The following is a 19548-nucleotide window of genomic DNA, read 5'->3' as shown; positions in this document are numbered from 1 at the left end:
TCGGTGATCGAAATACAAACAGACAGACAGACAGAATAACAGACCAGACCAACCAATATACAATACTTGCGAGTCTTCGATTTCACAAGTAACAAATGGACCCAAATGCAATTCACTCCGTTGAGGGTAAAAAGCTCCGGCCGACGTGAGAACCTGGCCCACCCCCACCCCACCCAAACAGTGTCACGCGGTGTGGCAGCTTTAATGCCTTCCTCCAATGATTTTGTTATTGATAACAACAATAACAACAACAACAACAACATTTTGTAAACCAAATGTTTTTACTAAAATATTTTTTCATAAGGTAACACATTTGTAGTTTCTTCAAAAATGCCATCATTAATCCTTTGCATGAAAATATACAGTGGGGACAGCCATCAGTGCACCAACTCTGGCAGGAACTCCTCCAGATCGCTCATTTGATGAGAGAAAACAAAATAATAGATATTACAAGGATATTTACACCAAGCCAAATGCAATGTATACTACATACAACTTGTTTAAAATCTTGATTCTATCATCGTTTCCACAATATATATATATATATATATATATATATATATATATATATATATATATATATATATATATATATATATATATATATATATATATATATATATCATCCATTAAGAACAGTACTGCTTTTTCTGAAGATTGGGATGGGGAAAGGGGAGTTGGTGGCTTGATTTTGTTTGCGTCAAACAGGTCATTAGTGGCTTAATTTTGATGAAAGACAACTCCAAACCAAGGTTCCCTGTCAGCAAAAGTGAGAATTAGTTGTCGGCCATAAATATTTGGATTTTGCTGCAGCGTGTGCTTCATGGTCCTCATGAACGCTTTGGGCCTTTGATAAAACTCTCTTTTCATTGCCATTAAAAATGGCCAGATTTTTAGTGCCCTTTCCTTTTTGACATTGCAACCCAGCACGAGGGCCCTTTGCCTCCATGGATTTGGAGCGGGAACAATGTGCGATTATGTGATAATGAGAATTGTACAAATCAAAATAGCTGTATGTTGTATTATGGTATTTAAATTGTGATTTTGTAGTCGGGGCTTCTCTTCTTTTCTTGCGTATGGCAGCTTGACTGCCGGGTAGCTATCGTTTTGTTGGGGCGCAGCTATATCGCTGATGCTGTGCCCCTATACCAGTACACTGGTACTCATTTTGCTGACCGTGGAAGGATGACAAGCTGTCAACCCCACCTGATGTTAAATCAGTGGCCAACAGGGCTCAAACTCAGGACTCTAAGGTTCTAAGCTCGCCACCCTAACTGCTAAGCCAACACCAGGAGTGAGGACTTAAAAGAGAGGTTGGGAGGCGAGGGGGACATCCGTTTGATCAAACAAAATGGCAAATGTACATGTGTACAGATGCAGCTAAATATTACAATTTTTACGAGGCTTTCCCACCCTCCCTCAATCCATATTTGTACAAATCAAATGAAAATCACATTCCTGGTTTACAAAGAAACCTTCAGCACAACAGATTCATGACAAACAGCACTACCTTGGGGCTGTAGCAGCAGGAATACTGGAAAAAACCAACAAATTTTGTGAAAACAAACAAATCGTCTCAATGTTCAAGCACCCAGCTGCACACAAACTCAAAAGGTCAAAGGGTAATCGGACCTTCTGCTTATCGCTCACATCGTGGTCACCATGCAGGCTCAGGAGTTACGACTTCCCAAAAGCAGAGGTCTTGGTGGCACTCTGGTTTTCAACAAATATGGGGTCCACCAGGGCCACCTTGGCAGAGATGAATGTGTGGATGCAGTGAAGAACTGCCACCAAGTTGGGGAATTCCAGCTCCTTGGCAGCGCAGCACAGTGGGAGAAGGATAGCGAAATTAAATAACGATCAGGTAACCACAAAAATTACATGGTACTAATAATGTAAAATGTGACTTCAAGTCCTTAACGCCCTCCCCCCCATCACCAATGCCAAGTCCTCAACCCCCCTCCCCCAACTCTGTCCACACTCTGCCCCCCACCCAGCCCTAACACTGTCCTCCCCACCCCCTTTCTTCCCTTTATTCAAAGCAAGAGAGCATTTTTACATCATTAAACATGATTTATGCTTTGTCTCATTAAAATAGTGGAATATTTAACTCCCTTTTTCATGCCATGACAAACTTCACCAACTCATACGTCCTCATAACCTGTTTTCCCAACTTCCAAACTTCTCCTTTCATCCCATTCACAACCTTGTTAACAATGATATGTCTCGTGAAAATAATTGTCCAAACTATCTTTTGGTCCCAATTCACAATCTAGAAAGATATGTCCTGTGGAAATTCTGTGAAATTGCCACTCTCAAGCAACACTCTCAAATGATTGTGAGTCACCCAAGTGCGTTCATAAATGATCCTAAATTAATTATCTTCTTTATGATGTGTATATACAGCTCTGGAAAAATAAGAGACCACTCCAAAAAAATTTAAATCAGCATCTCCACATGCATGGCAACCATTCCATTCCAGTGTCTGTTGAATTCCAACACAGGCACACCTCATTCTACTTTGTGAGGTACTGATTAGGTGATCACCTGAGCCGAATCTTATTTAACAAGGAAAAGTATAAAAAACCACTGCTGTGGTCATCACTATCCTCTTGCAATAGGACCAGCTGGATGGCAAAAACAGTGCTAATAGAACCTCAAAAGTAATTGGAATCAAAAAAATAACTATTGGCCATGCCATAAGAGTTGAAAAGAAATGTTTTGAGTGAGGAAAAGAAGGGTTCAATTCTGGCTTTACTGGCAGAGGGATACAGTGAGCGTCACGTTGCTTCCATCCTTAAAATTTCAAAGACGGTGGTTCATAAGAACAAGGTCAAGCAGCAGACATTGGGGACAACAAAGCTACAGACTGGCAGAGGGTGAAAACGACTTTCCACTGACCGGGATTCCCGCCAACTCATTCGAATGTCACTCAACAACCGTAGGATGACATCAAGTGACCTTTAAAAAGAATGGCAAACAGCAGCTGGGATGAAGTGCACGGCAAGGACGGTTCGAAGCAGGTTCCTTGGGGCAGACCTGAAGTCGTGCAAAGCTAGAAAAAAAACCCCTTCATCAATAAGAAGCAAAGAAAAGCCAGGCAGAGGTTTGCAAAAGACCACAAGGATTGGACCGTAGAGGACTGGAGTAAGATCATCTTCTCTGATGAGTCCAATTTTCAGCTTTGCCCAACACCTGGTCGTCTAATGGTTAGACGGAGACCCGGAGAGGCCTACAAGCCAGAGTGTCTCGCACCCACTGTGAAATTTGGTGGAGGATCGGTGATGATCTGGGGGTGCTTCAGCAACGCTGGAATCGGGCAGATTTTTCTTTGTGAAGGACTCATGAATCAAGCCACGTACAAGGTTGTTCTGGAAAAACACTTGCTTCCTTCTGCTCTGACAATGTTCCCCAACTCTGAGGATTGCTTTTTCAGCAGGACAATGCTCCATGCCACACAGCCAGGTCAATCAAGGTGTGGATGGAGGACCATCAGATCAAGACCCTGTCATGGCCAGCCCAATCTCCAGACATGAACCCCATTGAAAACCTCTGGAATGTGATCAAGAGGAATATGGATGGTCACAAGCCATCAAACAAAGCCGAGCTGCTTGAATTTTTGCGCCAGGAGTGGCATACAGTCACCCAACAGCAATGTGAAAGACTGGTGGAGAGCATGCCAAGACGCATGAAAGCTGTGATTGAAAATCAGGGTTATTCCACAAAATATTGATTTTGAACTCTTCCCAAGTTAAAAAAATTAGTATTGTGTTGTTTAAAAATGAATATGAACTTGTTTTGTTTGTATTATTTGAGGTCTGAAAACACTGAATCTTTGTTGTTGTTTTGACCAGTTGTCATTTTCTGCAAATAAATGCTCCAAATGACAATATTTTTATTCGGAATTTGGGAGAAATGTTGTCAGTAGTTTATAGAATAAAACAAAAATGTTCATTTTACTCAAACACATACCTATAAATAGTTAAACCAGAAAAACTGATAATTTTGCAGTGGTCTCTTAATTTTTTTCCATATATATATCTATATATATATATATATATATATATATATATATATATATATATATATATATATATATATATATATACATACATACGAGGTCAGTCGAAAAAGTAACAGGACTGACTTCACAGAAATTTTATTCCAAAAAATATGTTGAAATCACAGCTTGTCCCCTTCAAAATAGTTTCCCTCCAGTCTCACACACTTGCCCATCCTCTTCTTCCACATCTCGCTGCACTCCCAGAAGGCTTCTTCTTGAATCCTCCGGAGCTCCGTCATCACGGCTCTTTTGATGGCCTCCACATCAGGAAATCGGGTCCCCTTGATCACCTCCTTGAGCTTGAGGAACAGGAAAAAATCACAAGGGGCCAAGTCTGACGAATAAGGAGGTTGCTCCAGAGTTGGCACGTTCCTCTCCACCAGAAACTGTTGGATGCTCACGGCACTGTGAGCGGGGCGTTGTCATGGTGGAGCACCCAGGCGTTGTTCTCCAACAGAACCCTCTTCTTGTTCCGGACTGATCTCATGAGGCACTGGAGGATCTCCTTGTACACGTATTGATTCACCGTTTGACCATGTGGTTGAAACTCGAAGTGGACGATGCCCTTGATGTCAAAAAAAACGTGATGAGCATCACCTTGACCTTCGACTTCAGCATCCTTGCTTTCTTTGGTCTTGGTGATGCCGGACTTTTCCACTGACGACTCTGCCATTTGGTCTCGGGATCGTATTCGAAAATCCACGATTCATCACCAGTAATGACTCTCCTGAGCAGGTCTGGATCGTCCTTGAGGCAATCGATAATGTCTTGGCAGACAGTGACTCTTTTCTGTTTCTGGTCCTCAGACAACAGCTTGGGGACCATCTTTGCGCACACCTTGCGCATTTCGAAATTTTCAGTGATGATGCTTCAGACAGAGTTCTTGTTGATGGAAAGTTCCTCAGCAATCATCTGCACGGTGAGTCGATGATCTGCACGCACCATCTGCTTCACACGCTTGATGTTGTCCACAGTTATGCTTGTTGAAGGTCTTCCAGACCGTGGACCATCTTCAATCTTCTCCCTTCTCCCTTCCCTCTTTGAACCTCTTGTGCCATTCAAATGCACATTCACGTGACATCGTTTCTTCCCTGTAGACTTGCTGCAGCATTGCGAAGGATTCTGAAGGTGTTTTGCCAAGCTTGGCAAGAAACTTCAGATTGGCTCTCTGCTCATGACTCATAGCGTGATGACTCAGACTCGACAACGTGTAAAGCACGACCAATAAAAAAATCACACAATGAGCACAGTCAACCATCACCAATCATATATGTTGCTGGAATGTTGCAAAAGACTGTGACACAACCTGTTCATTCAAGTTGTGTAAGTGGTGCACACACAGCAGGCTCAGTGCTGTTACTTTTTAGATGGACTGTGTATATATATATATATATATATATATATATATATATATATATATATATATATATATATATATATATATATATATATATATATATATATGTATTTAGACACCCACATACAAACACACAAAACATTGCAATTAAATAATGAAACAATGTTCAATTCACAATCTCACAAGATTTGCGTCATCTCATGATACGTGATGGAGGGACAGACAAACTGACAAGCATACTATAACAATGGATAACATCCTGAAGCTGGGTTGCACTTCCTTGATCCTTTCCAAATGTCCTCTCATTTTCCTGACTTTGCTTAAAATCCCCTTTCCAATAATCCCTATCGTCACCTCCTTTCCTCTTCTTCACCTCATTACATTCTCCCAACGTTTCCCAGTTCTGGGCATTTGCTACTGTTGTGTGGTCCACAATTCCACCATGTACACACTTTTGTCTACGAATCAGCCTTTGTCACATTTTCTGTTCAAGTTGTTACACGCATGTTCCCCCTACCCTCTCCCCCCCTCCCAATTCCCACAATTGTGATGTTAATAGAAATTTAACAATGTGACCAAAAGACTGAGAAAGCCATTATTTATGCATGTGTTATTGGAGATCAGTTATCATGTGTGCAGAAGACTGTCCTTACCTTTGCTTCTATGAGCCTTGCGTCAGACTTTTGAAAAAGGAATTTTATCTTGGTTTTGCTGTCATCTGAAGAACCTTTGAGCTGGCAGAACTTGAATCTCCAAAGAACCTTCTGCAGAACCAGAAAGACCAAAGAAAGTGAACCAAAAAAAAAATCAAGAGAAGGGGAATATCGTTTTCCTGTTGAACATCTCAATGACATAAGTGTTACCTTCGTGCTGGCATCCAGGCAAGTGAAACCGAGGTTGAAATCTATGGACAGGAGGCTCCCATGCCCATGCCAAATACAGCTGTACGTTTTGCTCTGTGAACAGAAAGTTGTCCCAAAATGAGTTGCAAACACTTCAGACATTGCAAGTACATGTACATGATTTAACATTTTGTTTTCTTTCTATTCATCGAAGGCTCACGGATGAGCTCGTAAGTAGTAGATTAATGGGGTTTCTGAAGCACCCATGCAAATTAATGTGGAAAACTATGAATTGATCCCCGAAAACCCCTAAACAGGAGACTAATTCCTCCCATACAAATGTATGGGGAGAACTCTGAATCGAGACCCATCAGGACAAAAAGATAAGTATGATTTTATGTCATACAAACTCATGTTAAATTGAGACTGTCTCAGGGCCCCAAAAAACCTCATACAAATTAATAGGGGAAGTTTTCTTGATCAAGGCTTATTTGGTCAAAAGAGGAGAATGATTTCACTCAAAGAGTGAACCAACGAATATTTGATCATGTTCTATTTGAGGTAATAAATTAATTTTCCTATTACATTCATCACCATCGAGTATGTTCACAAATATTATTTTAGAACTTTGTACTTGGTGTAAATATCTTTGTTGAGCAGAGATAAAATGATAAACTTCTCTTAATGCTCTTGTTTGACCACCTCCTGAGCCACAGATTATTTTTAGCATAAGCCACGCCCACTTTTCATAAGCCCCGCCCACTTTCATGAGAGATTTCCCATAAACCACGCCCACTTTCGCAGCCCCGCCCACTTTTACTAAGCCCCGCCTACTCTTACAGTTCATCTCTGACACAAAGAAATCACGAGAAAATTCTACAATGTTATGGTTTTGAAAAATTTCCCAACGAAGGCTTGCTGGGGCTTGCCCAGGGAATTTTCGAAGAATCCTCCATTTTGAAGTTTTTTTTTTCTCCATTCTAACAACATTACAACATCTGCCTCGGCTTGCCTGGGGTTGCCCAGGGAAACCAGTCTTTCTCTATAAAAGCTTCAACCCAGACTCCATTTTAAAAAAAAATTCTGACAATGGAGTGCTGTGCTGAGCTTGGAGTTCCTTGGAGTTCTACTACTTGTATGGAACTAAACCTTCAAGTTGATGAAATGGATTCAAACCTCTTATCTATTGAGGTAAGATTTTATTTTCCTATTTTCAGAGTTTGATTTAAGCATAGACTCATTTAATAACTAAATCACTTAATTAATACATTATTAGTTTTTCTCACAGGAAATTGTATCTGAAAATACTGCTTTTGCTACAACTTGGGGTGAAATTGTTGGCTTGGTTGAAGACCTTGTGAGTGACCAAGACCCACAGAACGAGCTCGACCTTGATGGCCCAACCAGAGTTATACATTGGAGACCAGCAAAATCCTGAAAAAGAGTTTTGCAGCAATAGTACTCATTGTGAGTTATCAAGACAATACCCACTGAACAAGTTATACCTTGATGAGCCAGAATACAAGTTTTACCTTGAAGACTCACAAATTTTGAAAAAAAAAAATCAGGAAATGAGTTCTGCCTTGATGGTTTAAATAACTACGTTGGAGACTCGGGAAAAGGGTTCTGCCAAGACGGTTCTAAATATGGAACCTACCTTGGAGACTCACAAATTTCAGACATTTTGAAAAATGGAGATTTCCTTGATGATCCACAGTTATACTATGTGAGATCTATTACTGAAACCCATAAAAATTGGAAAAATGGAGTTTTCCTTGATGATCCACAGTTATACTATGTGAGATCTATTACTGAAACCCATAAAAATTGGAATAATGGGGTTTTCCTTGATGATCCACAGTTATACTATGTGAGATCTATCACTGAAACCCATAAAAATTGGAATAATGGAGTTTTCCTTGATGATCCACAGTTATACTATGTGAGATCTATTACTGAAACCCATAAAAATTGGAAAAATGGAGTTTTCCTTGATGATCCACAGTTATACTATGTGAGATCTATCACTGAAAACCACAATATTTCTGGAAATTGTGGTTCTACCTTGGAGTCTTGGATAGATGGTTATATTTTTGGAGACTTGAAATGTGGGTTCTGGCTTGATAACTCACAATGTGATACATATCTTGGAAACTCAACAGGAATGTGGTTATACCTTGAAGACTTGGAAAGTTGGGTTTATTTTGGAGACTTGAAATGTGGTTTCTACCACTCTTGGGGATCTCAACCTATCGATGTGGTTCTTTGTTGGATGGTGCTTGATGAGAGCAATATCAAGAAAGTTCTTACTTCCCCTTTCTACTTTATCAAACCTGAAAGCTTTAAAAGACAGAATTGGAAGAAGAGAAAAAAACATAAAAAATATATTGTTAGTTCTGGGAAGAAGATGCAGGAAGGTTCTTACTTCCCATTTCGACTTAATCAAACCTGAAAGCCTTAAAAGACAGAATTGGAAGAAGAGAAAAAAAAACATAAAAAATATTTTTTGTTGCAATACGTATTGAAAAAAAAAAGACATTGTGTTGGGTGAGGGTTGGCATTGAGATTTTGAATGTGAGGATTGGGGTGAGGGTTGAGATTTTGAATATGAGGGTTGGGGTTGAGATTTTGAATATGATGGTTCGGGCAGGGGTTGAGATTTTGAATGTGAGGGTGAGGTGGGGTTTAGATTTTGAATGAGAAAGGGGGGGGGGGGTTCACACACACACACACACACACACACACACACACACACACACACACACACACACACACCAACAAACAAAAAGTTAAGCCTTGACTATTCAGTTGAGGATTCTGTGTTTTGGGTTCACAGATCTAAGAACGTCCCCCATTGCACACAAACCAACAAACAAAAGTTAAGCCTTGACTATTCAGTTGAGGATTCTGTGTTTTGGGTTCACAGATCTAAGAACGTCCCCCCTTGACACACATTATATACGGCAGATGCTACCTGTTATACACCTCGGACTTGGCCCTCGAGTGTCCACAACGGTGCACAGTAGGAGGGAGTGAAGTGCCAACCCATTGCTCCCATGGGTATTATCTGCTTAGTTTTGTCTTTTGTAATTCCTGTGAATAGAATGAACCTAATATCTCTTCCCCTTCTAAATCATATATCTTATAAGTCCAAGGAACCGTATTGATTACATCAACAATTTAAAAAAGTTCGTTCCTCCATCGCTTTGTATAACCCTTTTCAAAATGAGATTTCCATCTACATATTCTTACGATATCACCAACTTTGAACTTAGGTTTTCTGACATTAATCTCTTTTTCATATTCTACTTTTGTTAATGTTTCTGATGGTTTCATATTCGTTGACGTGTGAATCGTGTCATTATACCTATCTACAATATCCTGAATAAAAGATAACCATTGTGGTGAACCGAGTTGTGTGAATTTTTTATATAGTCTCTCTTTTAAGGTACGATTAAAACGTTCAACAATAACGGCCTTTCCTTCATTAAAGGTACTGTATAATGTAATGCTGTTATTTTTTTTTGAAAATTCATATGTCTTGTTATAAAACTCTCCACCCTCATCAGTCCACAATTTCTTATGTTTTCTCTTACTTTTATTAAATATCTGTTGAAAGGCTAACATAAGGATATTACGTGTTTTGTTTTTTTAAAGGGACAACCCATGCGTATCTACTCCTCAAATCAATAACGGTTAAAGCATACTTGTACCCCTTATCATTTTTGAGTTCTTTCAAATCAGCAGACCAGATATAATCAACTTCCTTGGAATAAACCTTCCTTCGATGAGACTTTGTGAATATTGGTTTATGTAATTCATCAGCTAATTGCTCTTCAGTCTTAATGATATCATTAAAGCCTATAAGTTTTTTGAATTTCCAAGCCCAAGTTTCAATTTAGCACTAATCATCTTCTTCACGATGAACCTATAAACTTTTTCTCTCAAGGTTGGATTTTGTATCAGAGACAAATTATACAACATTTCTCTATCGGCTTCATGCTTTTCTTCCAAAGTTGTGGTATTCCCATAATCAATATCGTGTCTCATGCACACTTCATCAACCGTATTGATGGGCTTAAGCCATGATTTAGGAATGTCTGCCTCATCTAATCTTTTATCCAAGTTTGTGCCTGGACCACAGAAAGAATATCCTGGGAGATGTAATTCCCCTGGTATTCCAGTAGTTGTAAATTTACTTCCTGATAAAAACTTTTGTATATCTCTCGACGTTTGTGTTTGGAGATAAATTGACACTTTTTTGAATCATACACCGAACATGTACCTTTTTGTATAACCCTGTTATTTTTCCTTTTAAAATATGAAATATTTTTAGTATTGGTTTTCTTTTTACATTTGAGACAATAACTCATTTATTTATTAGAAAAATTCCTACACAGTGCGAAAACCTTTTTATTTTCCAACATGCACATTTGAATCTTAATTTTTAAAACATAAAGAATCCTTAGAAATGGCTTTACTCTCTCCTCCATTTATTTAAGAAAAAAATGAAAAAAATTAATCAAAGTCAATATTTTGTCCTTGAAAACGATGTCAATAGTCTTGTCGAAAATATTGCAAGTAGACTTGTCAATTCTTTGTTTTCCTCCTCGGTGAGTTGAGATTTATTTATTTTCTGTAATACCTCCAATCTTTTTAAAATCTCACCGGTTTCCATATTTTGATATTTATTCATTCTCGCTCTTTCCTCCCTCTCCTCCCTTTCCTCCTTCTCTCTCTTCTCTCTTTCCTCCTCTCTCTTCTCCCTCCTCCTTCTCTTTCTTCTCCCTCTCCTCCTCTTTCTTCTCCCTTTCCTCCCTCTCTCTTCTCCCTCTCCTCCTCTTTCTTCTCCCTTTCCTCCTCTCCTCCTTCTCTCTCTTCTCCTTCTCCTCCTCTTCCCTCTCTTCTTCAACTCCTTCCTCGTCCCTTACTATCCTTGAATCGCTTACACCCCATAGAATATTATACATATATTCATCGGGATTTCTTGTTATTCCTGAATCCAAATTTTTTTTTTTTTACAACAGGAAACCAATAAAATTTCTTTTGAATTTCTAAAAGTGCCTTACGTTTTCTTAACTTTCCAATTTTTGCATTATTTAACATTTTAATTAAATCCAAAGTTGTTGGTTTATCAACATCAGCATAATGCCAATCTTTTATTGAAAATACCTCATTCTTATGTTGTAGAACATATTTATTAAAATACCAAATACACTTTTCTTGAAGGTATGCTTGGACACAGAAATGATAATTTTCTTGAAGCCTTCTTGCTGTCATTTATGTATTAGAAATATATGACAGAATAATATTATGACATGAAACACCTCCCCATCTTCCCATAGTAAAATCATTTTGTATTTCCTTACTTATTATATATAATCCTGTTTTTTCTGTTTTCATGATATAAACTAGGGCAAAACCATTATTATATTTACCCTTATTAAATTCTTTTATTTGTTGTTTACGAATCGTGCTTCCACAAAACTCATTCTCTATACCAAGTGGATAATATTCTTCCTTACGAGACTGATTTAATTGTTCCAGGTCTTCTCAGTCAATTTTAAATGACCAATTATACCCTAAATCATTCATATCATACCCCCATTGTTCTATTCTCATACAAATGATACGCCCTTCTATATAAAAATTTATTTTAATTCGAACTGTGAATTCTGTATGACCTGGAGATAAAATCAACACTTCTGTATCTTTGGAATACACGGCCGTTTTATTTCAGGATATATATTGTGATAAATCGATTAATCTCACCAAGTCATTCGCGTCAGTCGGGCTTGGATAATTTTTTTAATTTATAAGCATTTTTCATATTAATATTTTTTGTTGTACTATATTTCTGTCGTTCAGCCTGTGCCTTTGTGTAATAATTTGATAAATCAATATCCAGTTCTTGGGATACATCAAAGATAGAACCATCTTTACCAACATAAGTCATTATATTAGACTAAAAATAATGTCATAATTTTTTTTATTTTTGTTGAGTTGAAATAACACATATCGACATAATTGACCACAACACTTGGAATTTAATTATTGGACTTGAAATGTTTGATAAACACCATTCTGTAAGAATTTTATGACTCCAACAGGTGGTGGAAGAGCAAAACTATCAAAATAATATTTGTCTTGAATATTAAAAATACAAACCCAATGAGAACCGTTCCCATTACTATCTTCTAAGTACATAATAATATTCTTTGTATGTTTAGGCACGTTTGTTAATTCATCTCTCATACAAATAACCACATTATGAATTTTTAATTTCTTACAATATTTGTCAAGTTGTAAATTTGATGTTTTATTCTTTCCAAATTCTTTAAATCACTCATCAATGCTCATTTATTTATTAGAAAGATATAATCCATTACCTATTTTAGTTAATTTCACACCTGCTTGTGCGATAGAAGAAAGCATATCTCCAACGAACAATCTCGCTTTATCAGGCAGACCTTCAAGTTTTTCAGCAAAATCTACAATTACACCACTTCCACTAATTTGTTTCTCAAACTCTTTGTTATGTCTTTGCAATTCTTTTTGAGCCCGGAGTTGAGCCAACCTTTTGTTGGCAGTTTTCACCGCTGTTGAAATACCACCCGTCAATGCTCCAATCGCACTTAAACCAGCAAATAAAGGAATTAGAAATGGGAGAAATCCTCTACTCGTCTCTCTTATTGAATATTTTTTCAACATTGGTTTTGTCATTTTAATTTTAAGTGAGCCAGTATCGTTCAAGATTTTAACCTGTTCTCTTGTGAGCAAAACATCAATTCTTACTGCTCCTTTTCTCTGAATTGTATTTACGTTAATCGTACAAGGCTTTTGATTTTGAACAGAAGATGATAGTTTATGAAGATTGATTTGATTAACATATACCCCAGTTGGTACTTTGCCACTCATTTATTTAACAAAAATTATGTGAGACTAATCATAACACCATTATCTGTATTAATCTGTAATTCTGTTTCTTCCAAAAGCAAACAATATGTATCAACTTCTTCAATCTCTCCTCTTTCAATGTATAGGGAAGTATCCACTCGATTCGACTTTATAGTTTCCTTTTGAGCATTCAGATCAAACGCATAGATTGTATACAAACTTTTAAATGCTGTCATATCCAAAATAGGTTCTTTATTTCCATTACTTTCACACACCTTTTGGTAAGACTTGTATGCTTCAGCAAAAATCATTTTTTCCCAATTCATTTCCAATGTATCTCGTGGATAAAATGTTCCATCGAGAGAAACACGAAGTTGTTTCACCTTAGCATTATCACTCAATGCATTATTCTTATCTGAAGCAGTATCGCCATCTGTTTTTTTTAAAATGATCCACAGATATCGTGGCTTTCCTTCCAGAACACCCAAATTCCACGTGTAAGTGGTTTCGTTTAGTTTAACGTGTTGACATCTTCTTTTGAGGTATGATACTCTGAGTGGTTTCTTTGAGTTAAGTCTTCTGTTCAATATCTCTTCTGTTTTAAGATTAGGAGTATATTTGCTAATATACCAACTCATTTCATCAATTACAAATTTATTCTGCTCACCAAAAGCACTCCCAACACCAAAAAGCAATCTATTTTCATTATCATTCCATTGGAGTTTAAATCTAATTTTAAGACCACACAGAACTTTATCATGATCAAAAAATCCAAATGTACCTTTAAGAGGAACTGCCACAGTAAAACTATTAACTGCTTTTGTGTCATCATTATACATTCCTTTCCTTTGAGTATATCCAGGGTCTGTGTTTGTTCCCGTTGACATATCAGGAATAAAACCTTCGACAGCCCTCTTTCCCATTCTATCACTGAATGTATAGAGTGTACATTTCATCATTTCAGATACAGCAGAGACATAATCAACCGCTTCAACTTCTTGTGTTCCAATATACAAACGAAGACTATCAAACATTTTCCAGAAGAAATCATTTACGAGTGTAGCGTTTGTGTTATTCCCAGCCTTAGTGAATTTAAATTTACACAACAAGAAACTTTCGGATAGATTCGAATAGGTTTATTGATTATTTATTTCAAAACTTTTTGTACCATTTGCATTCCAGTCTGTTCCAGTTATTGCATTTACCTTGAAGTAATCTTCTTTTTTCGTGGAGTTTGAAATGACCATGGTATCATCCAAATCATAGATACTATCAATTGCTTCCATACTTGTATTTATTTAGGAAAAAAGATGTTAAAACTTTTGAAACCCTGACCCAAGTATTTGAATTATTTTCTGTCATTCTTCGGGAGACAACTGAGTTTTACCTTTTTTAATTTCTTTAATTGCTTGTAATTTATGAGATTCCTTTTGGGAATCTTTTATGCTCTTTACAGCACCTGCTACATTTCCCACAGCAGAAGCAGTTGAACCAATTAGGTCTTTATGTTTAAGAATAGTTGAACCGATACCCATTAGAGTATCAATTATCCCATCTCCTCTAAATTGATGTCCGACACCCCTTTGTCTCTTAGGTTTATAGTATCTTCTACCAAGATACATAACTTCGCCCTTGTAGTATGAGGAAAGGAACATCCCATCCCCTGTAATTATTTTATATTTTCCCAACTCGTGTTTCCTCACAATAACCATCGTATTTATTTATTGGAAAACTTCACGTCGGTGAATTCTGATGGATATAACTTCTCCATTAAAAGAAATCATACGATTATCTTGGTCGGTTATTCTAAAATTTACTCTGTGTATGGTTTTTCCTGACAGGGAGATAAACCAAATTTTTGGGTTCCATATTGAATTTATAACCAATTGGGGTTGAGTATGCACTGAATGAAAATATTGTATTTGTTTTTATTCCATCATTATAAGCACCGTCAATCAAACCACAGTGAATTAATACCGAGTATATTCCTGAGGATATTTGAATGACATTATCACTGTAAAACGTCCCATTAGTTTCAATCTTTTTTGAGGAGAAACCCAATAACTCTCTAAATGAATTATCAATTGTGAAATCAACCTTGTAGTTATTTTTTTTAACTTTAATCGTTGATTTTGAAGTATGTTTTTGAATGTCTATAACAATATTTTTTGGTTCATCACCCTGTTCTTTCATAAGACGAGCAATTTCGGAAGATATTTGAGAAATCTCATATGCTCCGGGTGAGACTGTTATCGTTTTGTATCCATTTCCGGGATTATAACTAAACTTGTCATTTTTATCAGTTATATTAAATAAGGTATTATAAGTTTCCATGGACAATAAAGATGCCTCATATTCTTTTGTTGGGTCAAGTTGTTATTGGGTATGGGAATGAAGATGTGTGATCGCTTGTTGTGAAATTAAAACTCAGGATTGTGCTTCTCATCTTATTTAATATGAGATAAAATGTCTTTATATTGAGATTTGTTAATTATTTTCATGTTCATCAACTGGTCTAAAATGGCTGATGCTTCATTAAAACAATTGTTATTTCCAGCCTTCTTACTACCTAACAACAATAACAGTCTATTAACTAATTGCGATGGATCATTTGGAAGAAAACTAATACTTGAACCAAGGATACTTAAAGCCTGAATAATGTGTTTCTCCTCATTTTTCCGACTTTTACCAGAAATACTAACGCTATAATGTAGAGTGTTCAGCAAATCAATATATACTCTATCATCATTATTTTTCATTTCCAATGGTTTATCAATATACTTTGATTCATCCCTCACAGTTGAACCTTGTCTTCCATCTTTTGTGAGAAGAAACATTAATCTCGGAGTTAGTTTAACAGGGGGTTGAGCAGAACCCAAGAACCTTAATTCATCATTAAATATCAATACCTTTTCTTGAACAAGATGAAATATTGCTGGTTGTTCTGTTGGAATGAGTCCTGCTTTGGTTTTTGAATCTGCTGAATATTCATTGTTTTAAAGAGCATTCACAATATAATCAGGGGGTCAATTAATCTCTTCCTGTTGTTGAAATAAACCTTCATCATCATATTCTAATTTTATTAAATGCTCGAATTCTTCCTCCGTCATTTGATCAAAATCTTTTAACATTTGAATTTTTTAGGAGTATATTCTACTGTGGGAACTGTGGAAACATCTTTCATTTTTTCTTGGGAAGTTTTTAAAAGTGGTTTAAAAAATTTCTCTTGTTTTCTTTCAAATGCTTCTTCGCCCATTAGTTTTTGTCTGCGTTTCTTCTTTATTTCTTCCTGTTGTTTTACAACTTTTGAAACCAACTCTTGATGTTCCCTAAATCTTCTTGCTTTTTCCATCGCATCCATTTATTTATTGAAAAATATCATTTAATATCTCATCTTGTTTCACAACAATATATTTATATTTTTCAGTCGTGTGTTTCATGTAATCCCCAAATTCCTTTTTACTACATAATGTAGAACAATTGTCTCTCCAAAAATTGTTTACATCTATTGAATTTAACTTGAATAAAATAAAAGTATTAGCATTGTTTCTGATGGAACGACGAGGAAGTTGAAAGTACGATTGACTAAGATAAATACAATTACAAGAAGAATATCTCCCTCTTGTGTAGTAGCTGTCCATTACCATTTGGTTTCTCTCATTAACACAATCATCAAAGATAACGAGGTTCTTTTTAGATTTATCCAAATCTTGGGGAGACGGTATATCATCCGTATTATCACGAAGAATATACGTTATCGATTTTGATTTCTTTTTACATCTCTGTGTATCACAAAATAGTTGTATTATATCTTCAATGTTATAATCATTTAGGTTTTTTTGAAGTTTAAATAAACCAATTATATCTTCTTTTTGAAGACCAGCATTAAAACCTTGTGAGAGTAGTTGATACTCAGGTTGAAAACTCGACTTTGTGAAAATTATTAAATTATCATAATCTAAAAAGTTGGGAGTCAGGAGCATCTTCAAAAGTAAGCAGGTTTTTCCACATCCGCTTGAACCAACTATGAGACATCTTAATGAATTTGGAAGATTTTTATGATTGTTAAATTTTATCTTATTTTCCCAAATGGGTAAAAAATCATTCATTTATATATTTGGAAAACAGGTTATTTAATTTATTATTGGCTTTTTTAGAAACTCTATATTTTATCCTAAGTTCGGGTTTAATTTCAAGATAATCCATTATTTTATTTATGCAATATCCTTTGTTGATATTTCCCTGAAAATCACATCCATGAATAATATATAACAACAATCCTTTGAACATTTCTCTAATATGTTCAGTTTCTTCCCTTGTAAGGAAAGGTGTGTTATCACCCTCATACTTTACATTCATTTCTCTAATCAATCTTGTAAAGTAATTCATTTTTGGTGTAAATCTAAAAGAATTATTTTCCTTTTTATATTTTTTATTATCAGTAATTAGAAGATAATCACAGAATATACATTGTTTATAGGCTTTTGACTCTGTGTTTAATCCCCGCCTTTCACACGCAGGAGAAATCTCAAATTTGTCATATGGAGAATCAGGGAATTCAAGAGGCTCAAAATCGAGTAAACTATTCATACATACATATATATATATATATATATATATATATATATATATATATATATATATATATATATATATATATATATATATATATAGTAAAACTTTACTGAAACTGAAATTCATCCTCGATATCATCTTCGATACTTTCAGAATCATCTATACTTTCATAACTATCATGTGAACACAAACTCTCGGTATCATAACTATCGTTTGAATGCAAACTCTCGGTATCATAATCGCTCTCATAATCTTCAAAATCTTCAGTTGAATATTGACTCATATTTAATTAGTATAAAAAACATTACCATCGATATCTATATACTTTTTTTTCATTAACAGATTCAACTGCTACATTTTTTATCTTAAAGGTAATTTTAAAATGATCCTGAACTACAATTGAACAAAATTTCATTTCACCTGATATAGTAACATCCTTTATTTCATCAGGATTTATATCTTTAGGGTTGTTGAAAAAAATACAAATTTCTCCTTGCATATTACAGATGGTCTTATCTTTTCTTTCTAAAGCTTCATCCATAAGGTTTTTATTTTTTGATACTTTTTCTTGTTTCATTGCATTTTCTAGTTTTGAATATATTGCCAGAAGGAGAGGAGAAACTTTTGTTAGAGATACCTTAATTGATGTTCTTCCAGGTATACTAAAAGCCCTTCCACTGAAGGAAATTGAAGAACTCATATTATGCGCCATAATTGTTTTATCCAATAGTTGTTATATTTATCTTTGTTCAATTTTACATCCTTGACATATTTCTCACTATCTTTAACAAATGAAGAGATTGATTGAAACTTGTCTTTTGTGTCTTGAAACATTGTATTTATTAAGTGAAAAAGTTGGAGGATAAAATGGTTTTAAGCACAGATTCACCTATAAATTAAACAAAATTTTCATGAAGAAAATTTTAGTTTAAGCAAAGTTTTATTATATTAATATGGTGAATACAACATACTGCGATGTTTGTAATCACAAATATAAATATGATAAAAAAAACACCTTCAAACCAACAAACACACATTCAATCTTTTCAAACAAATATCTCCTCTTGAGTTGGAAAGAAAACATTGTGATATCTGCTCAAAGGATGTTTTGAAGAGTAGTTATAATAGACATCTTCAATCAGAAAAACACAAGAAAAATTAAAGTAAAGGGAGACTATTATATTGAAAACACTGATGGGGCATTTAAAGGGCGTATAAAAATAAGGATTTTTCAATTTGGAGAACCCGGTCCATCATCAATAGCTGAATCAATTGAAATAGTGAAACCTGATGTTGAAAAAGTTATTAAAAAGACATTAAAAGAAATGAAAACTTTAAAGTTTTATATGGGAGTGAAAATGAATATGAAAAGACAAGATGAAGAACAAACTCCTTATATGAGAACAGATCTTCATTTTATAACATCATTTCAAGATTTTTTGAATCGTGGGGTTTATGAAGAACTATCATGACAAGAGGAGGATGTAGATAATACAGTGGTAGGAAGTGGATTCAATATTTTAAAAAATCATCTTTTTAGATATACACATTCTAAAATCAAATCCACTTAAAGCTTCTTCTTTTCTTGAATTACCAAAAGAAATAAAACTAAAGAAGGCAGTTGTTAATCTTAAGAACAATGATAATAAATATTTTCTCTGGTCTGTTCTTGCTCACTTACATCCACCAAAATGTAATTCAGAAAGAGTAAAACAATATATGAAATATGAGAATACCTTGGACATTAAAGATTTTAAATTCCCAATGCCTCCAACAGATATTCCTAAATTTGAGAAAAAGAATAATCTTTCTAT

The 19548-nt window shown here is 35.5% G+C and overlaps 1 protein-coding gene across 3 annotated transcripts in view; it reads right to left on the bottom strand.

The window, feature by feature from the left end:
• Window positions 1-262: 262 nt before the first annotated feature.
• The window catches only part of LOC147020122 (gamma-2-syntrophin-like), a 458024-nt gene continuing 438738 nt past the window's right edge, over window positions 263-19548 (bottom strand). For all 3 annotated transcript variants that reach the window (XM_085895151.1, XM_085895152.1, XM_085895153.1), the window contains 3 exons: window positions 6284-6376; window positions 6074-6184; window positions 263-1812 (listed from right to left, as the gene is read on the bottom strand). In XM_085895151.1, the coding sequence (XP_085751277.1) occupies window positions 1678-1812; window positions 6074-6184; window positions 6284-6376 (339 nt within the window). In that variant the 3' untranslated portion in view covers window positions 263-1677. The remainder of the gene's footprint in view (window positions 1813-6073; window positions 6185-6283; window positions 6377-19548) is intronic.

The sequence above is a fragment of the Eptatretus burgeri genome, chromosome 9, assembly GCF_056783735.1.
Source record: "Eptatretus burgeri isolate ZD-2024b chromosome 9, Ebu_testis_v1, whole genome shotgun sequence".
Taxonomy (NCBI): Eukaryota; Metazoa; Chordata; class Myxini; order Myxiniformes; family Myxinidae; genus Eptatretus; species Eptatretus burgeri.
The sequence above is the reverse complement of the archived record's forward strand: the minus strand, read 5'-3'. Positions and strand labels throughout refer to the sequence as shown.